Here is a 27,342-nt window from a genome sequence, read left to right as displayed (position 1 = left end):
GGCGAGGGGCTACATGTTGGGCTGCATCTCAAGTTCACAGGTCCCACTATTAAGCCACAATAGCGGCAAGAGTGGCCCCCCCCCCTCCCAACAACTTTTACTTCTGAAAAGCCCTCATTAGCATGGCATACCTTTGCTAAGCACCACACTACCTCCAACAAAGCACAATCACCGCCTGCATGACACTCCACTGCCACTTCTACTGGGTTACATGCTGCCCAACCGCCCCCCCCTCCCCCCCACAGCGCACACCAAAGTGTCCCTGCGCAGCCTTCAGCTGCCCTCATGCCACACCACCCTCATGTCTATTTAGAAGTGCGTCTGCCATGAGGAGGAACCACAGGCACACACTGCAGAGGTTGGCATGGCTAGGCAGCGACCCTCTTTAAAAGGGGCGGGGCGCTAGCCCACAATGCTGTACAGAAGCAATGAGAAATATAATCCTGTGCCACCGCCATCAGGAGCTGCACACGTGGGCATAGCAATGGGGAACCTATGTGCCACACACTATTCATTCTGTCAAGGTGTCTGCATGCCCCAGTTAGACCGGGCTTTTTAATTCATAGACACAGGCAGGTACAACTCCCTATTGTGAAGTCCCTGTCGACCGACAGCATGGGTGGCTCCCTGGAACCCACCGGCGGTACACAAAAATATCCCATTGCATTGCCCAACACAGCTGAGGTAGTAATGTCGTGCGTAATACAGGTGGGCTTCGGCCCACACTGCATGCCCCAGTCAGACTGGGGTTCTTTAGAAGTGGACACATGTAGGTTAAACTCCCTGTGGACCCACAGCATGGGTGGGTGCCAGGAAGCCACCGGCGGTACATAAATATATCCCATTGCATTGCCCAACACAGCTGAGGTAACGTCAGCTGGAATGCAGGTGGGCTAAAAATTAATTTGATTACACTGTAGGCGAGGGCCCACAAAAATTGCTGTATCAACAGTACTAATGTACATCCCAAAAATTGGCCATGGCCAGCCAAGAGGGCAGGTGAAACCCATTAATCGTTTTGGTTAATGTGGCTTAAGTGGTAACTAGGCCTGGAGGCAGCCCAGTGTAACGAAAAATTGGTTCAAGTTACAGTTCCAACGCTTTTAAGCGCATTGAAACTTTTAAAAATTGTTTAGAAAAATTATTTGAGTGAGCCTTGTGGCCCTAAGAAAAATTGCCCGTTCAGCGTGATTACGTGAGGTTTCAGGAGGAGTAGCAGGAGGAGGAGGAGGAGGAATATTAGACACAGATTGATGAAGCAGAAATGTCCCCGTTTTGGATGGTGAGAGAGAACGTAGCTTCCATCCGCGGGTGCAGCCTACGTATTGCTTACGTATCGCTGCTGTCCGCTGGTGGAGAAGAGAAGTCTGGCGAAATCCAGCCTTTGTTCATCTTGATGAGTGTTAGCCTGTCGGCACTGTCGGTTGACAGGCGGGTACGCTTATCTGTGATGATTCCCCCAGCCGCACTAAACACCCTCTCCGACAAGACGCTAGCCGCAGGACAAGCAAGCACCTCCAGGGCATACAGCGCTAGTTCAGGCCATGTGTCCAGCTTCGACACCCAGTAGTTGTAGGTGGCAGAGGCGTCACGGAGGACGGTCGTGCGATCGGCTACGTACTCCCTCACCATCCTTTTACAGTGCTCCCGCCGACTCAGCCTTGACTGGGGAGCGGTGACACAGTCTTGGTGGGGAGCCATAAAGCTGTCCAGGCCCTTAAAGACTGTTGCACTGCCTGGGATGTACATGCTGCTCGATCTCCGCACCTCCCCTGCTACCTTGCCCTCGGTACTGCGCCTTCTGCCACTAGCGCTGTCGGCTGGGAATTTTACCATCAGCTTGTCCGCAAGGGTCCTGTGGTATAGCAACACTCTCGAACCCCTTTCCTCTTCGGGAATGAGAGTGGGCAGGTTCTCCTTATAGCGTGGGTCGAGCAGTGTGTACACCCAGTAATCCGTTGTGGCCAGAATGCGTGCAACGCGAGGGTCACGAGAAAGGCATCCTAACATGAAGTCAGCCATGTGTGCCAGGGTACCAGTACGCAACACATGGCTGTCTTCACTAGGAAGATCACTTTCAGGATCCTCCTCCTCCTCCTCAGGCCATACACGCTGAAAGGATGACAGGCAATCAGCCGGTGTACCGTCAGCAGCGGGCCAAGCTGTCTCTTCCCCCTCCTCCTCATCCTCCTCATGCTCCTCCTCCTCCTCCTGTACGCGCTGAGAAATAGACAGGAGGGTGCCCTGACTATCCAGCGGCATACTGTCTTCCCCCGCCCCCGTTTCCGAGCGCAAAGCAGCTGCCTTTATGCTTTGCAGGGAATTTCTCAAGATGCATAGCAGAGGAATGGTGACGCTAATGATTGTAGCATCGCCGCTCACCACCTGGGTAGACTCCTCAAAATTACCAAGGACATGGCAGATGTCTGCCAACCAGGCCCACTCTTCTGAAAGGAATTGAGGAGGCTGACTCCCACTGCGCCGCCCATGTTGGAGTTGGTATTCGACTATAGCTCTACGCTGTTCATAGAGCCTGGCCAACATGTGGAGCATAGAGTTCCACCGTGTGGGCACGTCGCACAGCAGTCGGTGCACTGGCAGCTTAAAGTGATGTTGCAGGGTGCGCAGGGTGGCAGCGTCCGTGTTGGACTTGCGGAAATGTGCGCTGACTCGGCGCACCTTTCCGAGCAAGTCTGACAAGCGTGGGTAGCTTTTCAGAAACCGCTGAACCACCAAATTAAAGACGTGGGCCAGGCATGGAACATGCATGAGGCTGCCAAGCTGCCGAGCCGCCACCAGGTTATGGCCGTTGTCACACACGACCATGCCCGGTTGGAGGCTCAGCGGCGAAAGCCAGCGGTCGGTCTGCTCTGTCAGACCCTGCAGCAGTTCGTGGGCCGTGTGCCTCTTCTCTCCTAAGCTGAGTAGCTTCAGCACGGCCTGCTGACGCTTGGCCACCGCTGTGCTGCCACGCCGCGCGACACCGACTGTTGGCGACGTGCTGCTGCTGCTGACACATCTTGATTGCGAGACAGAGGTTGCGTAGGAGGAGGAGGTTGGTTTAGTGGAGGAAGCATACACCGCTGCAGATACCAGCACTGAGCTGGGGCCCGCAATTCTGGGGGTGGGTAGGACGTGAGCGGTCCCAGGCTCTGACTCGGTCCCAGCCTCCACTAAATTAACCCAATGTGCCGTCAGGGAGATATAGTGGCCCTGCCCACCTGAGCTTGTCCACGTGTCTGTTGTTAAGTGGTCCTTGGCAGTAACCGTATTGGTGAGGGCGCGCATAATGTTGCGGGAGACGTGGTTGTGCAGGGCTGGGACGGCACATCGGGAAAAGCAGGGGCGACTGGGAACCGAGTAGCGCGGGGCCGCCGCCGCCATCATGTTTTTGAAAGCCTCCGTTTCTACAAGCCTATACGGCAGCATCTCCAGGCTGATCAATTTGGCTATGTGCACGTTTAACGCTTGAGCGTGCGGGTGCGTGGCGGCGTACTTGCGCTTGCGCTCCAACAGTTGCGCTAGCGATGGCTGGACGCTGCGCTGAGAGACATTGCTGGATGGGGCCGAAGACAGCGGAGGTGAGTGTGTGGGTGCAGGCCGGGAGACGGTCATGCATGTGTCCTGACAGGGGGGTTGGATCTCAGTGGCAGGTTGGGGCACAGGGGGAGAGGCAGTGGTGCAAACCGGAGGCGGTGAACGGCCTTCGTCCCACCTTGTGGGGTGCTTGGCCATCATATGCCTGCGCATGCTTGTGGGGGTGAGGCTGGTGGTGGTGGCTCCCCGGCTGATCTTGGCGCGACAAACCTTGCACACCACAGTTCGTCGGTCGTCTGCACTCTCAGTGAAAAACTGCCACATTTTTGAGCACCTCGGTCTCTGCAGGGTGGCATGGCGCGAGGGGGCGCTTTGGGAAAAAGTTGGTGGATTATTCGGTCTGGCCCTGCCTCTACCCCTGGCCACAGCACTGCCTCTTCCAACCTGCCCTGCTGCTGCACTTGCCTCCCCCTCTGAAGACCTGTCTTCAGTAGGCTTAGCAAACCAGGTGGGGTCAGTCACCTCATCGTCCTGCTGCTCTTCCTCCGAATCCTCTGTGCGCTCCTCCCTCGGACTTGCTGCCCTTACTACTACCTCACTGACAGACAACTGTGTCTCATCGTCATCGTCCTCCTCACCCACTGAAAGCTCTTGAGACAGTTGCCGGAAGTCCCCAGACTCATCCCCTGGACCCCGGGAACTTTCCAAAGGTTGGGCATCGGTCTCGACAAACTCCTCTGGTGGGAGAGGAACCATTGCTGCCCAATCTCGGCAGGGGCGCGAGAACAGTTCCTGGGAGTCTGCCTGCTCCTCAGAATGTGTCCTTTTCATGGAGTGAGGAGGCTGGGAGGAAGGAGGAGCAGCAGCCAGAGGATTCAGAGTTGCATCTGTGGACGGCGTAGAAGACTGTGTGGTCGATAGATTACTGGATGCACTTTCTGCCATCCACGACAGGACCTGCTCACACTGCTCATTTTCTAATAAAGGTCTACCGCTAGGACCCATTAATTGTGAGATGAATCTGGGGACCCCGGAAACTTGCCTCTCTGCAATACACCTGGACCAGGAGCTTGGCCAGTGCCCACACCCTGACTTGGGCCTCCGCATCCTCGCCCGCGTCCACGTCTTCTAGGCCTACCCCTACCCCTCAGCATGGTGTATTACGAGTAGAGCAGAAACAGAACGCTGTAATTAAATGTGCCGCTTATTGGCCTGTGGTTGGAGGCTGACTTCGTGTACGGAACACACAGCAGAGCCAGGAAAGAATTATGCGCAAGGCTGGGTATTAATCACCAACTACTCCCCCCAGCAGAGACGCAGTAAACTGAAGAGAGTGACAGGCAGGCCGAATAACGTATTTTTTTTAACTTTTTAGGAAAAACCACACTGCCTGTGATATACACTGTATTTCGATTCCCCTGTTGGAGGCTGACTTCGCGTACGGAACGCACAGCAGAGCCAGGAAAGAATTATGCGCAAGGCTGGGTAATAATTCACCAACTACTACCCCCAGCTGAGACGCAGTAAACTGAAGACAGTGACAGGCAGGCCAAATAACGTATTTTTTTAAACTTTTTAGGAAAAACCACACTGCCTGTGATATACACTGTATTTCGATTTCCCTGTTGGAGGCTGACTTCGCGTACGGAACGCACAGCAGACTCAGGAAAGAATTATGCGCAAGGCTGGTTATTAATGACCGACTACTCCCCCCAGCAGAGACACAGTAAACTGAAGACAGTGACAGGCAGGCCAAATATAGTATTTTTTTTTTACTTTTTGGCAAAAAGCCCACTGCCTATATACCTCTTTCCCTGCCTCACCAGTACTGCCCCTATACTCTGTAAAATGACTGCAGTCTGAGGACGCTATGGTCTGCACGCCCGATATACAAAAAAAATTGTGCAACACTGCTAAAAGCAGCCTCAACAGTACTGCACATGGTCAGATGTGGCCCTAAGAAGGACCGTTGGGGTTCTTGAAGACGAATATAACACCTAACACTCTCCCTATAGCAGCTACAGCAAGACAGCACTTTCCCTGATCTATGTCAGAATGCATCTGTGGTGAGCCGCGGGTGGGGCAGATTTAAATACTCGGGTGTCACTTGATCTCCCCAGCCACTCACTGCAGGGGGGTGGGATAGGGCTGGAACGTCACAGGAGGAAGTTGTAATGCCTTCCCTGTGTTTCTATCTGCCAGAAAAGCGCACAAATTTCTCAGTGAACGAAATGTAATGGAGTCGAGCACCGTGTGGTGCTCGTCTCGAGTAACGAGCATCTCGAACACCCTAATACTCAAACGAGCATCAAGCTCGGACGAGTACGCTCGCTCATCTCTAGTCATCTTTTATGAAATTCGTGAAATTTGCTTAAAGGTCTACCCCTTTTCCTCATGCCTCCCCTCCCCCCTTTCCCTTCGTTTTCCCTGCACCATACCTTTGTCGCCCTTCCTCCTTCCCTCTGTGTAAAATTAAAATGTTTTAAGCAGTTTCCTTGAACGGTACATGCAAAATTGCATTATATGATCTGTAATAGTATCTGAAATAATTGCAGAATGTATGTTATACTATTATACTATTCTTTCAATAAAAAGATAATTTACACAAAAAAACATTTATAAACATCGTGAACAATTTTATAATGTTCATATAATTACAGGGATCAGTCCGTACCCACATAATCCGATAGCCTTAACCTCTTAGTGACCGGCCTATTTTGCACCTAATAACCAGGCAGTTTTCATTTTTGCATAGTTACGTTCCAATAATCATAACCTTGTTATTTTTTTACTGACATAGCCATATAAGGCCTTGTTCCTTGCACGGTGAGTTGTATTTTCCAGTAGTACCACTTTGGGGTACTTATAATGTACTATTTACCTTGTTTAACTACATTATATATATATATATATATATATATATATATATATATATATATATATAATTTTTTTTTTTTTTTTTTTTTTTTTGGAGAGGAGGGAAAAAAAAACAGACATTCTACCATTGTTTTGGTTTTCTGTTACAGGGTTCACTGCATAGAGTAACTGAAATGTTACTTTTATTCTCCTGGTCAGTACAATTATGCTTATTGTGCGGTATAAATAATATGCTTAGTTTATTCTTTGGGTCAAAACAATTCTGGAAATACCAAATTAATATAAATATTTTTATTATTTCATTGTGACAATAAAAGCCCCTTTTATTAAAAAAAAATGTATTTGCATCACTACGTTCCAGGATTTATTTTTTCTTTTTTCACCAAATAAAATACAGCGAGGGGGGGCTTTTTGGGAGACGAGATGTAGTTTCTAGAGATGAGCGAGCATGCTCGTCTGAGCTTGATGCTCTTTCGAGAATTAGCATACTCAAGAGTACTCGTTACTCGAGGAAGCACCACGAGGGGCTCGAGAAAACTTTACTCTCTCCACCCGACATGTGTTTAATGGAGCCGCGGCTGCTCCTGGCGGCTCCTTTGACAGCAATGGTCTGACGGCACCCCTGAATTGTTTTTCATGGAAGAGCTTAACATATGAGCCCTTCCTGTAAAAAAAAATAATTTTAGTGTAAAAAAAGCTGCTGTAGAGGATCCTGCTGCCGGCACCTCGTTATTGGTTTTCAGGGAAGGGCTTTAAACATAAGCCCTTCTCTGAAAAAACAGTAAAAGCTGTTTAAAAAAATAAATACTCACCTTCCTTCAGCTGCCGGGGCTCAGCAGTGTCTTCTCTGCACTGTCCCCAGCTCTGTGGTCCTGTTCTTGGAGCAGGCAGGGATTTAAAATCCCCACCTGCTAAAAGAGCTGATTGTGATTGTCTGAGGTGCTCAGTCAATCACAGGCAGCTCTTGCCGAATGAATGACGGGCGAGAGCTGCCTGTGATTGGCTGAGTAGATGTGGCAGGTGCACCAGCAGGGAATGCTTTTTACTAGCGGGGATGAAAGAAAGATGCATGCGGCAGATGTGTTTTTCATCCCCGCGGGGGACACGGCAGCGGCGGACAGGTAAGTTTATTTATTTATTTATTTTTTTACACTAAAATTATTGTTTTTCAGGAAACGGCTTATATGTAATGCCCTGCCATAAAAAACAATTCAAGGGTGCTGGCAGACCATTGTTTTTAATGGAGTCGCCAGCAGTAGCCGCGGCTCCATTGAAAACAACTCACGCTCCTTCCGGAGCATTGGTCACCCTGAAAAATGCTCGAGTCTCTCATTGACTTCAATGGGGTTCGTTACTCGAAACGAGCTCTCGAGCATTACAAAAAGCTCAGCTCGAGTAACGAGCACCCGAGGATTTTGGTGCTCGCTCATCTCTAGTAGTTTCCTTTCATATCATTTTGCGGTACATGCAACTTCTTGATCACTTTTTGTTGCGTTTTTTTGGAGGCAGATGAATAAATAATACTGATTTCTGTACTGTTTTTTGTTTTGTTTCAAACACTATTTACTGTGTGGGATAGTGGACATAATATTTTTATAGTACGGATTCTAACGAATGCGGCAATATGTAATGTTTTTTTTTCTATGATAAAGGGAGTTTGTAGACAGATGGAACTGGAACCAGCAAAATAAAGGGCCAGGAAGAGAAGATGAAGTACAGGTAAGATACCGCTGCATCCTTTGGCTCTATGAGAGAATGTTGTGCCAAAACTGAAGAGTTGCTTTAAGACATAGGTCACAAATAGCCAAACCACATTGTGTCCTTTTATCCTAAAAAGTCCAAACCTTTGGCTGTTCATTCTAGTTGTAATTACTTCAATGAATAACTACAAGTGGGATCTGAACATTCTCCTGTGTTTAATCTTATTATGCATTAATTATTCCTCATGGACTTGCCAGATCTCTATACAGTGAATGTCAATGTATAAAAGCAGCCATCTACTGACCCCTCACTCATGTGAAGAATGATTTGATGATGAATAATCCTTGAAACTCAGTTATAGAAATTCTCATGTTTAAAAGCACATGGAAAATGTTCCTGAAGTTCCTATATGGTCATCTATATAAGGAAGGGGGGCATGAAGGAGCACTGTATCTACGATTGCATAAACATGATGTATCATTGCTAACATTAGCAAAATAACCAACCAGTGGACTCTTCATATGTGGCAGGTACACTTTATATATACAATACAAACTCCATTTAGTAGCGGGTTGGACCTCCTTTGGTCTTCAGAACTGCAAGAACTCATTGGGGTGTAGATTCCACTCGGTGATGAAATAGTTCTGCAGGAATATTGGCCCCGGAGGACAGGATGCTTCTTGTAGTTGCTGCAGATTATATGGAGGTGCTGACATGTTCTGACCAGCTGACAGGAAGTGGTCATCGATTCATGCTGTTTTTACCAAATTATGACTTTCCATCAACAGAAATCTGAATCCATCTCACCAGTCGATGTTTTTCCACTGCTCAGTGATACAAGTTTTTGTTTGCCCCTTGGAGTTTTGTTTTTTTGTGTCTTTTAGATGCAATGCTGCTGGGACTGGTAATGCTCTGTTACAGCCCATTTGTGCTAAGGAATGTCAAGTTGCACATTCACATACATTAGTTGGGGCACCAGCGTTGTGTTCGGCAGCTCATGACTGTGCAGCAGCAGTTGGTCGGAATGATTCCTGACATCCTCCTCTTACCTCTTTTAGTGACAAGTTGTTTCTGTTCATATGATCATTGGATGTTCTTCTTTGAACACGCCATTCTCTACAACATTACATGAGAAAACCCCACATGGTAGGCAGTAAAATCCTGGCCCGGCTCGTCTAGCACCGATGACCAAGCCTTTTTGAAAATTGCTCAGATCGCTGGATTTTCCCATGTAATCTGGATTCACACTAAAACTGATCCACAGAAAACTTTTCACGTGAATTTATGCTACACTCCGGGCTGACGGGGAGAATTTCCATCCAGGGAATCGCCAGTTGTGAATGGTCCCTGGGTCTCTTATCAAGGGGCCACTCAGTGTATATGCATATACAGAAGATTTATTAATTTGTTGTGGCTCTTTTTAGTCTTTTATGTGCTGGAGGTGCTAAATTTGCATCTATTTGATGAAATATTTTTTTTTCCATTCTGCTATACTACTTATAACTCCTGTTTTATCCCCGGATGCTACCAGTCAGGAATTGGTCTGTGATCGCTGAGATCCATCTTTTGGGATTTCAGACCCTCTGGCCATTCAGTCTTTTGCTCTTTATTTCATTTTTGCTGATATACTGGCTAACAATTAGTGGGAACATGATCATAATCCTCCTGGTAACTCGCAGCCGGAGCCTTCAAAGTCCTATGTACTTGTTCCTCACACAGCTTTCCTTATCTGACTCACTGATGGCCACTAGTATAATACCCAATACGCTGTATGTGGTTATGGGTAGCGATGCCACCATCACCTTTACGGGCTGCCTGACCCAGTTTTATTTCTTTAGTGCCTCCCTGGCATTGGAGTCCCTCTTTCTTACTGGCATGTCCTATGACAGATATGTAGCCATCTGTAACCCGCTGCATTATAACATTATAATGGACTATTTATTTTGTATGAAATTTATAGTATTTTCCTGGGGGTTCAGCTTTTCGGTGATATTAAATCATGTCCTGGCAGTCTGCAACTTAGAGTTCTGTGGACCCAGTGTCATTGATCATTACTTCTGTGATCTTTCTCCTCTGCTCGAGCTTTCTTGTTCGGACACGTTTATTGTGGAGGTAGAAGTCACCTTACTGGTTATCCCCATGGCTCTCTTTCAATTCCTTTTAGTCATTGTCTCATATTCATATATCATTTTTACCATCTTAAGAATCCCATCGGTCGTTGGTAGACAGAAGGCTTTCTCCACCTGCAGCTCCCACCTGACACTGGTGTCCATGTATTATGGAACCCTTCTCTGCACATATCTTGTCCCAACACGAGGGCAATCATTAAATGCCAGCAAAGTTCTGTCTCTGCTGTATACTGTGGTTATTTCCTGCATTAATCCCATTGTATATAGTCTGAGAAATAAAGACATAAAGGAAGCCTTTTACAAATGTAACTTCCTAATGAGGTGAACATAAAGGGCCATTCAGCTCATATATCGAAACTCTGGTAAAGAAGGGTGGAGAAGAAGGACGTGTCATTCAATTGCACATGCACTACTAATAAAAGAAAAACCTATGAAGGCTTAGGAAAAGTTCTGCCAGTGTCTATGAAAGTAAGCCAGTGGGGTAACATGTGAAGCAACCTCCATGTTGGTTTGCTTTGGGTATTTTGTTTATTCATAATAGCTGATGCCTTTGCATTGCAACTATTATTCCTAATTCTATTAAGCAATTTTCATCAGCATGGATATAAATAGATTAAAGTCACCATCTTGGGAAAAGAAATTTGCCCTTAAGTGGATGCATTTTCTATTATAGTCACTGTTTTAGAACTGGCTATCTACTAGTCTTCTATGTGCACCTAAATAAACTACAGCCCATAAGTATACAGCCAAAATGATGAGCTGTGATCTTCTCTATTAGGCCTTAGTCAGACGGGCGTTTTTTCACGCGATTTGCGGATCGCATGACGGATGCGCATCCGCAAATCGCGTGACCGGTGCCCGAAAATCGCCCGAAAATCTGCTCCTAGCCGCGTTTCATTAGAAACGGGCCGAAGCTGTCCAGCACATTGCATTCAATGGAGCCGGCAATACAGCCGGCTCCATTGAAAGCAATGCGCTGCGGGCGAGTGTGGGATGAATTGTCGGGAAGGGCTTAAATATATAAGCCCTTCCTTGCAATTCATCCAGAAAAGTGTTAAAATAAAAAAAATATATATACTCACCTGCTCCCAGCAGCCGGAGATCCGCGCGGCCGGCCTGCAGTGGGTGTGAAGGGGGTGTGACTCAGACTTGCCCCTGATTGGCTCAGTGCTGAGCCAATCAGAGGCAGGTCTCAGTCACACCCATTCATGAATTCATGAATTCATGAATGGGTGTGACTGAGACCTGCCTCTGATTGGCTCAGGCTGAGCAAATGAGGGGCAAGTCTGAGTCACACCCCCTTCACACCCACTGCAGGCCGGCCGCGCGGATCTCCGGCTGCCGGGAGCAGGTGAGTATATATATTTTTTTTATTTTAACACTTTTCTGGATGAATTGCAAGGAAGGGCTTATATATTTAAGCCCTTCCCGACAATTCATCCAGCGCTGTCCGGCAGCCTATTGCTTTCAATGGAGCCGGCTGTATTGCCGGCTCCATTTAATTCAATGGGCAAACATCGTTCTTCTCTGCCACAGCTGTTACAGCTGTGGCAGAGAAGAATGATTTGTCTTCTATATGTTCTCAATGGGGTCGGCGCTGCTGCCGCCGGCCCCATTGAGTGCATATAGAGAAGAGAACAGGAATCGCAGATCGCAGATAGGTGCGATCTGCGATTCCTGTTCTATAATTTATCGGACGAGCGCATAAAAAGCGCTCATGTGTCCGATACCATTGCAAAGCAATGGTTTTAATAAATCACCGGACGCATGCGCATGCGCAAATCGCGCGAAAAAAACGCCCGTCTGACTAAGGCCTCATACACGTGTGACAGGAGCTGTGTGATCATCATCAGTAACTGTGATAGGAGTACCTGTGTTCTACTGTAAGCTAGTTTTTCTGATAGGGTCCATGTAATATCTTAACACAGATTTCAGGCATCATAACTCCAAGCAGATCTCAGCTGGTCAGAAATGAGATCACATGACCATCTGAATAAAAAGAGGTTAGAGGGAGATAGCTACATAATGAATGCCCCTTTAACTACTATATTACAGCGCAGAATAGTTCCAGTGTATTACTACAATTATTGTTCGTTGTGACTGAGATTTGCCTTTTCCATTTTTAACCCCTAATGATGCAGCCCTGTTTTTTTTCCATTTTCGTTTTTTCCTCTCCCTTATAAAAAATCATAACTCTTTTTTTTTTATCCATCGATGTAGCTCTATGAGGGCTTGTTTTTTGCAGGACAAGCTGTATTTTCAATGGCACTATTTAATATATGATCTACTAAAAAACTTAAAAAAAATATAAGTGGAGTAAAATAAAAAAGGAAAAAAAATTCCGCCATCTTTCAGTGCGTCTTGTTTCTATAGCACACAAACTGCCACAAAAATGACCTGATAGCTTTATTCTATGGGTCAGTGCGATTACTATGATACCAAACATATATTTTTTTTTCAAAGACATTTATTTTTTCTTAATTATTTTCTGCATGCAATACCTTTTTTTATTTTCTGTCGACATAGTTGTACAAAGGCTCATTTTTTTGCGGGAAGTCCTGTAGTTTGCATTAGTACCATTTTGAAATAAACACAACATTTTGATCACTTTTTATTGCATTTTTTTGGAGACAGAGTGACAAAAAAACTGCATTTCTGGCGTTCTTACTGCGGGGTAAATAATGCATTACTTTGATATATCAGACTTTTATGGAGGCGGCGATACCAAATATGTATTTTTGTTTTCTAATTTTGATTCTTTTATTATAAATATATAATTTTAGTTTTAAAAAATATTACTTTATTTTTATAATTAGTAAAACTTTATAGATCTTGTTTTTACTTTCTTTTTAGTCCCCAGTGGGAACAACAACTAGCAATGCTTTGATCGCTCCGGCAGTTTCATGTAATGCCATAGCATTACATCATACTGCAATTGGGCAGGCAGTCCATCAAGCCACCCCACAGGGACGCTTAATGGGCATTCTGCTAGGACCGTCCTGGAGCCTTCCAGAAGGCCCCTGGCTACCATGGCACCCACGCGGCTCCCTAGGATCCCATCGCAGGGGCCTTACGGTACCCTCAAACATCGTTCAGGGAATGGTGCAGATAAATATGTAACCATCAACATTAACTTTTTCAGATACTGTAGTATCAAGATGCTCTTAAATCAGAGGTTTCAATATGTAACCTTTGTACATACTAGGAGTCTCTCTCAGCATCTATTCATCCTAATGAAGATTGTTAAAGGGTTATTCTAGGCCCTTTTCAGCTGATGACCTAGTCTGAGGATAGATCATCAGTAGTTGGTGGACAGGGGGACATCATTCAGGATGACCGTCCATCAGCTGATCATCTGGTCTATTGCCTGGACAGCAGGCTAACTTATGTGTATATCACTTTAATTTGTCCATAATGGGTTAACCTTTAGTGTCCCTACCAACTAACACAGTATGACTGCAGAATGCACCCTAAACTGCTCTCACACCTGTCAGTCACCTCTAACTGGTCTGGGATTGGATAGAGAGGTTTTTCCTAGATTCGGATTGGTTGGTTAGAAAGATATAAAGGGTAGAGAGTGGGTGAGGTTAGTCAGTCTAGCCCTGGAGGTTGCCTAGCAAAGAGGCCAAGAGATACAGACTGCAAAGGATCAAGGAGACTATTTTTCCTAACAGCCAGTGTGGTGGGAAGTAACATCAGATGTGTGAGTACTAACTCAGCCAAAAATGCTAGAAAGAACAGAAGATATGAGAAAGAGATAGAGAGCTTTAAACTAGTACAATAGTGGAAGGGAAGTGAAAGGCCAGGTAAAAATATACTGCCAATTAGTACATTTGAGAATCTTGCTATTAGAAGTGGAAAGACAGAACAGCGACAAAAAATTCAGAAGACAAGTAAAGGAGCATGAGACACCAATCACAACCTAAAATGTTTATACACAAATGCACAGAGCATGGAACATGAACAAGAAGAATTGGAGCTTCTAACACAGGAAGAGAAATATGATGTCATAGGCATCATGATAACATGGTAGGATGATACACATGATTTGAATACAAGGCTTGAAGGATACAACTTATTTATAAGAAACAGACCTAAAAAAAGGGGAGGAGGTGTTGTGTTGTATGTTAGGAAAACATTAATCGCCACAGAGATTCAAGCTTCAGAGCATAGGAGTTCTGTAGAAACTGCTTGGGTAAGAATACAAGGAGAGAAAAACAGAAAGGACACCATTGTAGGCTTTTACTATAGGCCACCTGGGCAAGCAAAAGCTATGGATGAACTCTTTCTACATCAGAAGGCCAAGCTCTCAAAAAAGCATGACATAGATATTATGGGAGATTTTAACTATCCAGACTAGAGTTGAGCGAACGTAGTCTTCCGAGCTTGAGAGAGAGAACACACAAACAAAAAAAAAAAGCTTGACACCCGGCGTCCCACATACAAAAATGCTTAAGTCTCCCATTGTGGTCAATGGGTTTCATTACTCGAGTAGAGCTCTCGACTTTAATGAAAAGCTCAACTCGAATAACGAGGACCCAAGTATTTGGGTGCTTGCTTATCTCTAATGCAGATACTTGTTGGGAATCTCTCTCAGGTAAAAGTAATGGATCCAACATATTATTATCCGCTCTTACTGACAGCTTTATCTACCAAAAGGTGGAAGATAGAACAAGGGGATCTGCTATCTTGGACCTAATTCTTACCAACAGGGAGGAATTGGTTGAGGAATAAGGGTGGCTGGGACCTTAAGAGGCAGTGATCATGATATAGTTGAATTTTGAATAAAAAGGGGGGGGGGGGGACTCAGACCTCAAGGTTGGATTTCAGAAAGGCAGATTTCAATAAACTGAGAAAGATGGTAAGAAAAATTGAATGGCTGGATGTTCTTAAGGACAGAAAGTTTGGGGAAAATTGTGAAATGAGGATTCTCAAAGCACAATCATTAACAATTCCTAAAAAAAGAAAGACTGGGAAGCATTTAAAGAAACCAGGATGGATGAATTGATGAACACAGAACTTGCACACATGTTAAAAACAAGGAAAAATATGTTCATCAAATGAAAAGAGGGGGGGGGGTATCTAAAGAAGAATATAATGGTGTCTGCAGAAACTATAGGGCAAGTGTCAGGAAAGCTAAAGAAAAAATGAAGTGAGGCTTGCAACATAGGCCAAAAGCAAGAAAAAAGGATTTGGGGGGTATGTCAAAAGCAAACGGAAAGTCAAAGATGCTATTGAATACTTACAAGACAGTTGGTTAAGAATGCTGTTGAGAAGGCTGTTTTCTCTCAGAATGTAGATGGAACATCAACTCATCTTCCCTGTGCTATTGTGGGAATAAAAAAAATGCAGGCTATCTGTAAACAGAGTTATGGTGAGGGAACACTTAGCTAACTTAAATGAATTCAAGTCTCAAGGTCCAGATGAATTACATCCTAGGATACTAAAGGAAGAAGGGGAGGTAATTGCTGAACCACTCGCCATAATATTTGAAAATTCCTGGAGAACAGGAGAAGTCCCAGAAGATTGGAGAAGGGCAAATGTTGTCCTTATCTTCAAAAAAGGGAAGAAGGTGGATCCAGGAAACTACAGGCCTGTGAGCCTGACTTTTATACAGGGAAATATCTTTGACCAAATTATTAAACAGCATGTATGCAAGTAGTTGGATAAAAATGGAGTAATTAAGCAGAGCCAGCATAAGTTTGCAACATACAAATCATGCAAGACTAATCTAATTTCCTTCTATGACACAATCACTGACTGGGTTGGTCAGGGAAATGTGGTCGATATAGTATATCTTGACTTTAGTAAAGCATTTTACATCCTATACTTATTGAAAAAATGACAAAATATGGGATTGGCGAGGCAACTGTTAGGTAGATTCACAACTGGCTGTGTAATCGTACTCAAAGAGTAATCATAAATGGCTGCACATCCAAGTGAAACAATGTATCAAGTGGGGTACCACAAGGCTCTGTCCTAGGTCCACTGTTGTTCAACATTTTTATTAATGATCTGGAGGAGGTAATTCAAGTGAAATTGATCAAATTTGTCGAAGGCACAAAGCTAGGAGGGATAGCTAACACTAAGGAAGAGAGTATTCAAAAAAATCTAGAAAGGCTTGCACAGTGGGCAGCGACTAACAGAATGGTCTTTAACAAGGAGAAATGCAAAGTTCTACATCTGGGCAAGAAAAATGAAAAAAAGTATATGCAGAATAGGGGGAATTGGGCTAAGCAGCAGCACATGTGAAAAAGACTTGGGTATACTAATAGATCATAGACTGAACATGAGTCAACAATGTGATGCAGCAGCCAAAAAGGCAAACACAATTCTGGGATGTATTAAGAGATGCATAGAGTCTAGATCACGTGAGGTAATTATCCTCCTCTACTGTTCCTTAGTCAGACCTCTATCGAAATACTGTGTCCAGTTCTTGGCACCCCACTTTAAAAAGACATAGACAAACTGGAGCAAGTTCAGAGAAGAGTGTAAATCATGTCCTAGAGAAACGGTTAAAGGATCTGGGAATGCTTAGCTTGCAAAAAGAAGGCTGAGAGGAGACTTAATAGCTGTTTACAAATATCTGGAGGGTTGTCACAGTGCAGAGGTATCAGTCCTATTCTCATTTGCACAAAGAAAGGCTAGAAGCAATGGGATGAAACTGAAAGGGAGGAGACACAGATTAGATTTAGAAAAAAACTTTCTGACAGTGAGGGTGATCAATAAGTGGAACAAGTCACCACGGGAGGTGGGGAGTTCTCCTTCAATGGAAGTGTTCAAACAAAGGCTGGACAAATATCTGTCTGGGATGATTTAGTGAATCCTGCATTGGGCTGAGGGTTGGACCCGATGACCCTGGAGGTCCCTTTCAAATCTACTTGTCTATGAGTTTATAAAAGTGAGAAGACGAGAGCAAGTCAGCCAGAGAGATAAAAGCTGGAAAGTCCCAAATGCAATGCCTTTACCGTCAGATCGCTGAGGAAAGTAAAGGACTAATCATCATCTATCGTATGTGCCTTAAAGTGTCATCTACTCAAGTGAATTTAATGCAATTTATTGGAACGTCAAGTATTCTCCTTTAACTGTCAAATAAAGAGTTAAATTGGTTTTCATCTAAAGTCTGTGGAGTCTCTTCCAGTCATCAACATACTGCACTGAGATATCACACTAACGCTTCAGGAACAAGGACTGCTCTGACTATTATTGTTCATTTATTTTTATTTTTGGTTATTTTTGTCCGGACTGATGTCATGACAACTAACATCTTCCCCTATCCGGCTCTGCGGGTAGCAGGCTATAATAACTGCCTTTTTAATTTTATTTGTTTTTACCACTGCATGTTTCTTACTGGCTCAGATCACTATTCTACACGTTTTAGGGCTTCTACCCACTAGCGTTTTTTTAATGCTATGATATTGCTGCATTTTGTCGATGGGACTTCCTAATTTTAAAATTGCATCACACTGAAATCGCAAAAGCACAAACCTGCGATTTTTGTGTGATGCGATTTTAAAATTAGGAAGTCCCATTGAAAAAATGCAGCAATATCATAGCATTAAAAAAAATCCTAGTGGATAGAAGCCCTCAGGGGAGCAGCAGAGCCACTGTTGACAACCATCTGATTCCCTGCTTTACCCTTATCGTTGGTCTGCACTCGGTTTAGCTCACTGCACTTGCAGATGGTAGACAGCGTGTGACGTCTCCCAAGCCCCCCCCCCCCCCTCCTTACTATTAGTATTAGTATTTTTATGAATGTAGAAAGCAACACTAGTTCTATGCTAAAGGATGGTCGGTGGCACTTTATGTCACCCAAACCCACCCCCTTATAAGTACCACTTCTTATGAATGTAAGGGAGAGCAGGAGAATTACAATGTAAAAAAATAAAAACTAGTCAGACTTAGGCCCAATGTCCACGGGGAAAATAAATGTACAAGATCCACGCAGGTCTCCTGTGCATGGGATCCATGCCCTTTGGGAATCATTGGGCACCCGTAGGTAATTAAATACCTGTGCATGTTATTTTTCCCTGGCACGTGGATCACACTCGCAGGAAAACACCCACAGCATGCTACATTTTTGTGCGGTTTTTCAGCACGGACAGCTTCTGCGGCTTCCGTTGAAGCCAATGGAAGCTGTCTGGGCCCGCGGCACAGATGCAGCTGTCACTGGGTGGACTGTGGGAAAGCAGGAGCAGGAGTTAAAAAAAAAAACGCCGCATGCGTGCAGCATACTGCTGGCATCCTGAGAAGAAAAAAGATCCGGCTTGCACAGAGAAGAGACCCGCAGTGTCCGGACAGGTGAGTATTATGTATTTTCTGGCCTCATGTCTGTGGGCTGGGTAGAATCCGCTGCAGGATTCTGCACGGGAAAATTGTGCGGCCCGTGGACATGAGGCCTAAGGGCTAATGCCCACAGACGGATTTCTCCCAGCGGAATTCCGCAGCTATTTGGTTCCTGCTGCCAGTGCTCATATGCATAATTCTGCTGCGGAAGAAAAATTGCGACATGTTATATTTCGGATTTCAGCAGTGGGAGGTCTCCATTAATATAGCATCAATGGATATCGCAGAAATCTGTAGCGGAATTCCGCGATCACTCACAGGCACTGGCGTTTTTAAATGCATTTCTCCCGCAGTGTAAATCTGCGGCAGAATTCCGCAAAGCTCGTGGGCATGAGCCCTTACCCAGTCCGAATGTTTACAGAATGCAGCTCATACCGCTACCACATACAATTTTAACAAAAACTTTGTTAGAACTTTTAGTATCGGACATGGTGCCATTAGATAAGCCCTTCACTGGTACTGGCCGATACTGCTCAGTGACTCCTGACTTGCCGGAAAGTTGTCTAAAACCCCACTTGATACATTCAGCAGAGCCAATTCCCTGCACAACATTCTGTCTGCCAGTCATTTGTGTAAATGCCTGCAGCAATCCATTTCACTATTACCGTCATTGGTTGGGTCCTTCAGATGCGGTAACGCCCGATACCTGTGTTGCCTTAGACTTTCACAGTGATGGATCTCTTGTGTCTGTGGCATCTTCTCAATCCTTTTCCATTTCTATGCTTCTTAACTAAGAATCCAACTACTACATTTACATGTTGGAATGCTATGGCAGCTTCCAACTCGTAGACCGGACCACTCAGTCCGTACGTAATAGATTGAACAAGTCAAAGGTCCAACATTCTGCGACGCCACCCGCACCCTTACCTGAACATCCTCTATATTTTGTAATTTGTTGTGGGCTAAATGAAGACGTCAGAATGGTGTTGGAATGCGTTGCTAGAATGAACTTTTCTACTATCCTGGATCTTCAGTCATAGCAAGTCCAATACCTCTTCTCGTAGCTAATGCTACATTAGCTAACAGAGGCTCCTTGCCGTTCTGGTTTGGAGGAAGTACTGCTGTTGTCTAATTGGCTTACAAGCAGATTGTGCCACGCACTGAGCCACCAAGTTAACTGCACTATGCAGCGCTGGGATTTTTTATTTTGACAGGTTGTCATCAGTGGACGGGAGAAAGCAGGAGCACCGGCTTCACTCCCACTGAAATCAAAAGGTGTGCAGTCCTATTATTACACTTCCAGTCCAGGACAGGATGATAGTAACAGAGGCAGGAAGTGGAGTAGCAACATGACACTCCCGTTGATTTCGATGGGAGTGAAGCCAGAGCTCACACTTCCTCCCCTATCCACTGATGACAACACTGGACAGCTGGCCGGTCAATCATCTGATGGATGGGAGTCCTGAGCAGTGGACCCATGTCGATCAGCTACTGATGATATCCTCTGGATAGGCCAACAGTAGCTGATTGACAGTGGTCCAAAAAGCCCAGAGCACCCCTTTAAAAACCAAGCTTTCTAATGTTTATAAGAGGGTGTGAATAGGTCTTTGTCTTTTCTTATTTTATCTATTTTTAGACTAACAATACTTTTATTATATCAAAGTTTATTTTGTTTTTTTGTATGTGACCTAAAGTTCATAGTAGTAGTCTGATTGGTTTAATTTTTTTGTGTAGATCTGAAGTGAACGTGATCTGCAAATGTCAAATTTTCAAAAGGGATCTTGTTTCTTTCAAACAATGCCGCGCTGCATCAGAAATTGGCAGATCCATACTTTAAAGTTCTGAAACACCCAACCTGAGCATTAGATTCTGCAAGGTTCTGCAGGGTCCTGCCCTGACCCTCTGTTTGTATCTTCATTGTGCAAACACCCCTCCTGTCCTGACTTTGCACTGTTGTATAAACGACATCTCTGCCTGTCCCTGTAGTACCTCTGACCTATCTGTGGCAGTTGCACTAACACTATACTTGGCATAACAACCTAGGAGACCTTGCAGCTAAGACCAGATCCCTCAAAAAGTACTTAGAGGGTAAAAACCAGGGGACAACCAAAGCAGTCAGTGGCATAATGGGTTCACACTGACAGTGTTGCTATTGGAAAATTCATCAAGGTATTTGGAGGTGTGGCTAGAGTGCTCATGGGCAAGGCTAAGGAGGAGCATAACTTTGGAATTTATGTTTTAAAGCAACCCTCTAGCTTCAGGACAAAACTGTGTTCTGGGACTGGAGAGGGAGAGGTGCCTGCAGTGGTTCTCTGCCGTCCCTCCGATCTGCTGGTTTCTGGGTCCTGTATTCAACTGTCCATGATGGCAGATGCAATCTTTAGACTACCTAATCCCCAAAGTGCTTTGCTAGTGTTAGACCTCTAATGTTCTACACCTGCTCTCTGATTGGCCAGAGCTGCTCATGTGATCAGCACCGGCTATACAGAGAACAGTGCACAATGTGCATTAGGTAGATAGAATTTGCTGCAGACATCTTGGATAGCCGAAACCAATGGATTGGAAGGGCAACAGAGAGGAACAACTGCAGGTAAGTTACCCTCCTGTCCTGGGAAAAAATTTTGTCCTGCAACTGGAACGCCTGCTTTAAAGGGGTCATCCGGGGATATAATATTCTGTAAAACCTTACTTAGCCTGTTCTGAAAAAAACAGGTTACATAGTCAGCCTTCTACGTTCCCCCATTGCTGTTGTCTTGTTGGCTCTTCAGTCCCCGCTAGTCTTCAATACCGGATGCAGAGAGCTGGTGATGGCAACCCTGACAAAAAGGTGATGTGAGCACTGCAGCCAATCACTGGTTCCCTTCAGCTGGTGAATAGCTGTGGCACTGTTTAGCAGGGAACTGATAGATGGCAGCAGCGATGGAGTGTGGAAGGGTGAGCATGTAATCTGTTCTCTTAATACTGCCAGCTGTGGAAGTTTTTGCAGATTAGGTCCCTGAATGAACCCTGTAAGGACCTTTCACTCCTGTATAAGTAATCAACTAATTGAAAAATGAAGCTGACAACTTTTTAGATCAAGCCCAAGTAGTGTTTAATTGAAAGTGATTTCACTTCATTCTAACTAATGCAATACTTCAATGCTGATTATTATAAATGCTATACTTTATTTTATTAGTATTCTTCATTTAGAAGATTTCCTGTCATCACTGAATTTATTCCACTTCTATTGCTGATGCATATAGAAACTTTTCTTGGTCGAAATTCACAAAATATGCTTGTCGTTCATCCATTTGAGAAGGTTTGGTTGGGTAAGCTTTGTAATCTAGACCGATCTGGAAAAGTCCGGTTGCACAGCCACGTCCTGTCGTGCGGACATTGTATAGTCCATAAGTGTCAATCCCTCCAGTGTTTAAACATTTCACTCGCCATCCACCGCGGTTTCCCAGACGGCCGGTGGAGTCTCCATTTGAGAATCCTATGGTTACATCAACCTGATTGCAATTATTTTCACAAAACTTCAGAGATCTTGCACGCTTGTTCTTTACGTCAATTGCAATTTCATGGAGCTGTCCTCCACCACTATTTCCTGCAAATGAACCACTGTGTGTGCTGTAGATTACCTGGAAGCCATCAATAATATTCCATTCTCTAACATTGATTTTGGTCACATCACCTCCCCTAGTGTTGTCATCACGTGGGTTGTGAAGAACAGATTTCTCAGTTCCATGCCCGATATGTGGCGAAATGGGACCAAAACTGGCTATGGACATGGATGACGGTATCACTGAGGGGTTATCTTCATTCCCGGGGATGAAATTATCCAGGTAAAAGGTTGGCACCAATATCTGCAGTAATTCACCATTCCGAGCTCCAAACATGCTCTTTTTTACAGCTTCACATAAAGATCTGAAAAAATCCTTGTTATTGGGGCCCACAGCTGGGTTATAAAAATAACTGCCTGAATCTTTGGTCAATTCATCATTAACATTCCCGTATGGCTCATATGTAAAAAATGGAGGGGTGGGGATAGGTCTAGTACGAGCACCTACATCTAATATGATTTTGGAATTTCTCCAGACAACCCATTTAGAATACATGTCCTTCATACAATCTTTATATGAAGAAATCTGATTCTCCAGGTCTGTCCTCCAGACAGCAGTGTTGTCCTCATCATACATCTCCTTTCCATGTAGAAGTCTCTCCTTTAGGATCAATAGGTGCTGAGTGCTGTGAGTGACCACTAGAGGGATGAACTGCGCAGAGTTTGTGGACTGTGTAAGCTTGTAGAACAGTTCGTTGCACGCGTGGATCATCGATGACATCAATGCACCCTTCTCTTTGATCTGAGCTTCAGCGTACATCTGCATGGTTTTCTGAAGAGCACGGATCTCATTATTCCTTTCCTGAAGTTCAAATTCTAGGATTTTTTGATCTATCAATCCTTCCACTTGGTCTTTTATAAGGCTCCAGATATCTTCTTCAGATGATGGCCAAAAGGCACTTAAAAGCGAACTGATAAGTTTTCCAATTGGTATGCCTCCAATGGGGGGAATAGCGCCAGTGATGCTGACTATAATAGTTTTCATTCTATCATTCCATGTACCTCCCAAGGATCCCTGTGTTACTAAAAGATGAAAAGATAAAAAAGCATTAAAATCCAGCAACATGCACCCCATTTTCAGCAGCGGTCCCATGCTCATAAGCAAACTTTTTCTGTTTGCATAGAGCTGTAGCTAAAGGCACTTGTGTCCTGATGCAAAGGAAGAGTTCAGCTTGCCCCTTTTTTTTTATATTGGGCGTGCAGGCCATTACAGCTATAGCGTTCTCAGGCTGCAGTCTGTACTACATAGTATAGGGATAGTGCTGCTGAGATAGGGACAGTGGTAGTGTAGGATCCTGTGTACAAGAACCCCTATGGTCCTTCTTAGGGCCACATCTGACAATGTGCATTACTGTTGTGGCTGCTGGTAGCAGTTTTGCACAATTTTTTTTTTTTTCATCTCGGGCTGTGCAGGCAATTACAGCTATAGCGTTCTCAGGCTGCAGTCTGTAATACAGAGCATAGGGAAAATCCTGCTGAGAAAGGGAAAGTGGTAGTGTAGTGTAGGATCCTGTCTCCAAGAACCGCTACAGTCCTTCTTAGGGTTACCGCTGACCGTCTTAATTTTACAGGGCTCTGCTCGGAGTTGTAGTGCATCACTATTGCACAGCTAAGCCTGTTTGCAGCATTCCGTATAATTTTTTTTTCTCCCTGTAGTTTGGTTTACAATACTGCTCTCATTGACGAAGTGTACGCAAACAATTCCGTAATTATTTACACCGGTCTGTGTCCGCAGTGAATTAGAGACAGCCACTGATAGAGAGAAAGTGATATACACAGTATATAGCCTGTATTCTTTTACAAATAAAAAATAAAAGCTCCTCGGTTGGGCTACCTTTGACCGTTTAAATTTCACTGGGTGTCTGGTGGGAGTTTAAGTCTATCACTATTGCACAGTTAGGCCTGTTTGCGGCCTTCCTGACTGTTTTTTTCTGCCTGGAGTTTGCCTTACTATTCCTCTCACAGCGAGCAAGAGTACGCACATAATTCCAAGATTATTTACACTGGCCTCTGTCTGCAGTGAATTTGACGCACAGCGTATGGCCACAGCGACTGATAGAGGGGAAGTGATATACCCACTATATAGCCTGTATTCTTTTGCCAAAAAACCCCAAAAAGCTCCTTCTTAGGGCTACCGCTGACCATCTCAATTTTACAGGGTTCTGCTGGGAGTTGTAGTGCATCACTATTGCACAGCTAGGCCTGTTTGCAGCCTTCCATATATTTTTTTTCTCCCAGGAGTTTGCTTTACAATAACGCTCTCAGCTAGAAAGTCTACGCAAACAATTCCATAATTATTTACACCGGTCTGTGTCCATAGTGAATTAGAGACGCACAGCGTACGGCCAACGCAGCCACTTATAGAGGGAATGTGATATACACACTATACAGCCTGTATTCTTTTTTTTTTTTTTTTTTTTTAAACAACAAAAAGCTCCTTCTTAGGGCTACCGCTGACCGTTTAAATTTTACTGGGTGTCTGATGGGAGTTTTAGTCCATCATGATTGCACAGTTAGGCCTGTTTGCGGCCTTCCTGACTATTTTTTTCTGTGTGGAGTTTGGCTTACTATACCGCTCTCAGCGAGAAAGTGTACGCACATAATTCCAAGATTATTTACACCGGCCTGTGTCTGCAGTGAATTTGACGCTCAGCGTACGGCCAACACAGGTACTTATAAAGGGAAAGTGATATACACATTATAAAAAGCTCCTTCGTTGGGCTACCTCTGACCATCTGCATTTTACTGGGTGCCTGGTGGGAGTTTTAGTGCATCACTATAGCACTGCTAGGCCTGTTTGCGGCCTTCCATTTTTTTCTGCCTGGAGTTTGCGTTACAATTCCACTCTCTGCGTGAAAGTATACGCATATAATTCCATAATTATGTACAGCGGTCTGTGTCTGCTCTATTCGTAATCCACCATGCTGAGGGGTAGGGTTGGAGGAGGACGCGGACGCGGGCGAGGACGCGGAGTTCCAAGTGAGGGTGTGGGCACAGGCCGAGTTCCTGGTCCTGGTGAATCCCAGCCGGCTGCTGCGGGATTAGGCAAGTTTCTGGGGTCCCCAGCTTCATATCACAATTTATGGGTCCACGTGGTAGACCTTTATTGCAAACAGAGCAGTGTGAGCAGGTCCTGTCGTGGATGGCAGAAAATGCATCCAGCAATGTATTGGGCACCCAGTCTTCTACGCAGCCCACTGCTGAAACTCTGAATCCTCTGGCTGCTGCTCCTCCTGTCCCACAGCCTATTCTGCTGCTACAAAAATGGTACTGGGGTCTGCATATGCTTCTGCTACATAAATGTTACAGGGGCCTGCCTATACTGCTGCTACAGAAATATTACAGGGGTCTGTCTATACTGCTGCTACAGAAATGTTACTGGGGTCTGTTTATACCTTTGCTACAGGAATGTCACAGCGGTCTGGCTATACTATGGGTGCACTAAGTCTTCCGATCGCGGTGTTTTACCTATGTGACACAAATAATACAGTGACTGACTAGGTCAGAATTGCTGGCCGAGGCCAAGTTGCTTGGTGGGGCAAAACTCCCCCATGGTTGGGCACTCCGATTTCTTCCTGTGTAATACCATCTTTGTGCACTTACAGCATAGGCTAGGCCAAGGAACTCAAAAACTGCCCCTTCCAGTCTTGAGCTATCTATGTTGCGACACATGGATTTCCCATTGCTATGTAACTCAGGGCAACTTGGGTCACAAAGGTGGAGGCTTGGAACCGAGCTTGACCCTGGGCCCGCTAACGTGCTTCCCACACAGACGATAGCGGGTCCTGGTCATGGTGTCTTGGGCTTGTAATGCCACCTCCTCCTCCTGCTTGGGGTCAGGGGATCAGCACTGGGCATGATGTATTTTCTCCTGTGTTACCACAGTTATCTGAGACACTGGTTTGGGCCAAAGAAGAGGAGCGTTACTGCATTGATGAAACCATCACAGCTGTACTAGCATCGGAGTCCGCTCTATGCCCACGATTGCTGGGGGTGTGTGCAGAGGCCTATGTCCTCGGCACAGTGAAAGTCTGCCATGTTTGGCCACTCTGATTCCTTCATATTTAATGCTTTCTTTGGGTTCCTTCGACTCGCCTATGCTGTGGGTGCACAGAGACTTCCCATAGCAGTGATTTCCCTGTTCGGCACAAAGTCACTGACTGACTTGGGTAGGGTGCATTGTGCAGATGGCTTTCCCCTTGCGGTGTCGATAGAGCTATCCGACACCTAGACAGAATGAATACTGTGTGGGCACATGGGCTTCCCATTGCTATGTCAGTCGCGGCACCTTGGGTCACACAAGGTGTTTGCTGGGACCGAGCCTGGCCAAGGGCCCACTCACATCCTTCCCACACTGGCTACAGCGGGCCCTGGTCATGGTTTCTTGGCCTTGTAAGGCCACCTCCTCCTCCTGTTTGGGGTCAGGGGATCAGCAATGCGCATCATGTATTTTCTCTCGTGTAACCACATTTATCTGAGTAACTTGTTTGGGCAAAAGGAGAGGAGCATAACGGCATTAATGTTACAGGGGTCTGCCTATACTTCAGCTGCAGAAATGTTATAGGGGTCTGCCTATACTGCTGCTACATAAATGTTACTGGGGTCTGCCTATACTGTTACTACAGAAATGTTATTGGGGTCTGCCTATTCTGTTACTACAGAAATGTTATTAATACTGGGCTCTGCCTATACTGCTGCTACTGAAATGTTACTGGGGTCTGTTTATACTGTTACTACTGAAATGTTATTAATACTGGGCTCTGCCTATACTTCTGCCTCGTAAATGTTACAGGGGTCTGCCTATACTTCAGCAACAGAAATGTTACAGGGGTCTGCCTATATTTCTGCTAATCAAATGTTACTGGGGTCTGTCTATACTGTTACTACAGAAATGTTACTGGGGTCTCCCTAGACTGTTACTGGGGTCAGCTTATACCTTTGCTACAGGAATATTACAGGGGTCTGTGCATACTATGGGTGCACTAAGTTTTCCCATCGCGGTGACTAGGGCATGGAGTGTGGGCCAAGGTCAACATGTATTTTCCCCGGCGTCATCATGACGGCATACCTGGAGGTTGCACCTTGACCTTGTAGGGACAGGAAGCAAGAGACTTCAAAAGGCTCCACCTGCCTCCCATTCTCCAGTGCTTCCTGTCCCTACAGGGACATGCAAGAGGAGCTCCCTCCAGGGAGCTGCAAGGCTGACAGCGG

At 45.2% G+C, this 27,342-nt stretch overlaps 2 protein-coding genes across 2 annotated transcripts in view; one reads left to right on the top strand and one right to left on the bottom strand.

Annotated features, from left to right (window-relative positions):
* Nucleotides 1-9,636: 9,636 nt before the first annotated feature.
* On the top strand, nucleotides 9,637-10,569 carry LOC136610401 (olfactory receptor 11L1-like). The gene has a single exon (XM_066589633.1). It carries the CDS (start codon nucleotides 9,637-9,639, stop codon nucleotides 10,567-10,569), a length of 933 nt encoding a protein of 310 aa, XP_066445730.1.
* An 11,049-nt stretch (nucleotides 10,570-21,618) lies between these two features.
* LOC136610916 (uncharacterized) overlaps nucleotides 21,619-27,342 on the bottom strand; it is a 30,395-nt gene continuing 24,671 nt past the window's right edge. Inside the window, exon 5 of the mRNA XM_066590108.1 lies at nucleotides 21,619-23,154. Within this exon, the coding sequence (XP_066446205.1) occupies nucleotides 21,743-23,154 (1,412 nt within the window). The 3' untranslated portion in view covers nucleotides 21,619-21,742. The remainder of the gene's footprint in view (nucleotides 23,155-27,342) is intronic.

The sequence above is a fragment of the Eleutherodactylus coqui genome, chromosome 2 (assembly GCF_035609145.1).
Source record: "Eleutherodactylus coqui strain aEleCoq1 chromosome 2, aEleCoq1.hap1, whole genome shotgun sequence".
NCBI classification, from domain to species: Eukaryota; Metazoa; Chordata; class Amphibia; order Anura; family Eleutherodactylidae; genus Eleutherodactylus; species Eleutherodactylus coqui.
The sequence above is the reverse complement of the archived record's forward strand: the minus strand, read 5'-3'. Positions and strand labels throughout refer to the sequence as shown.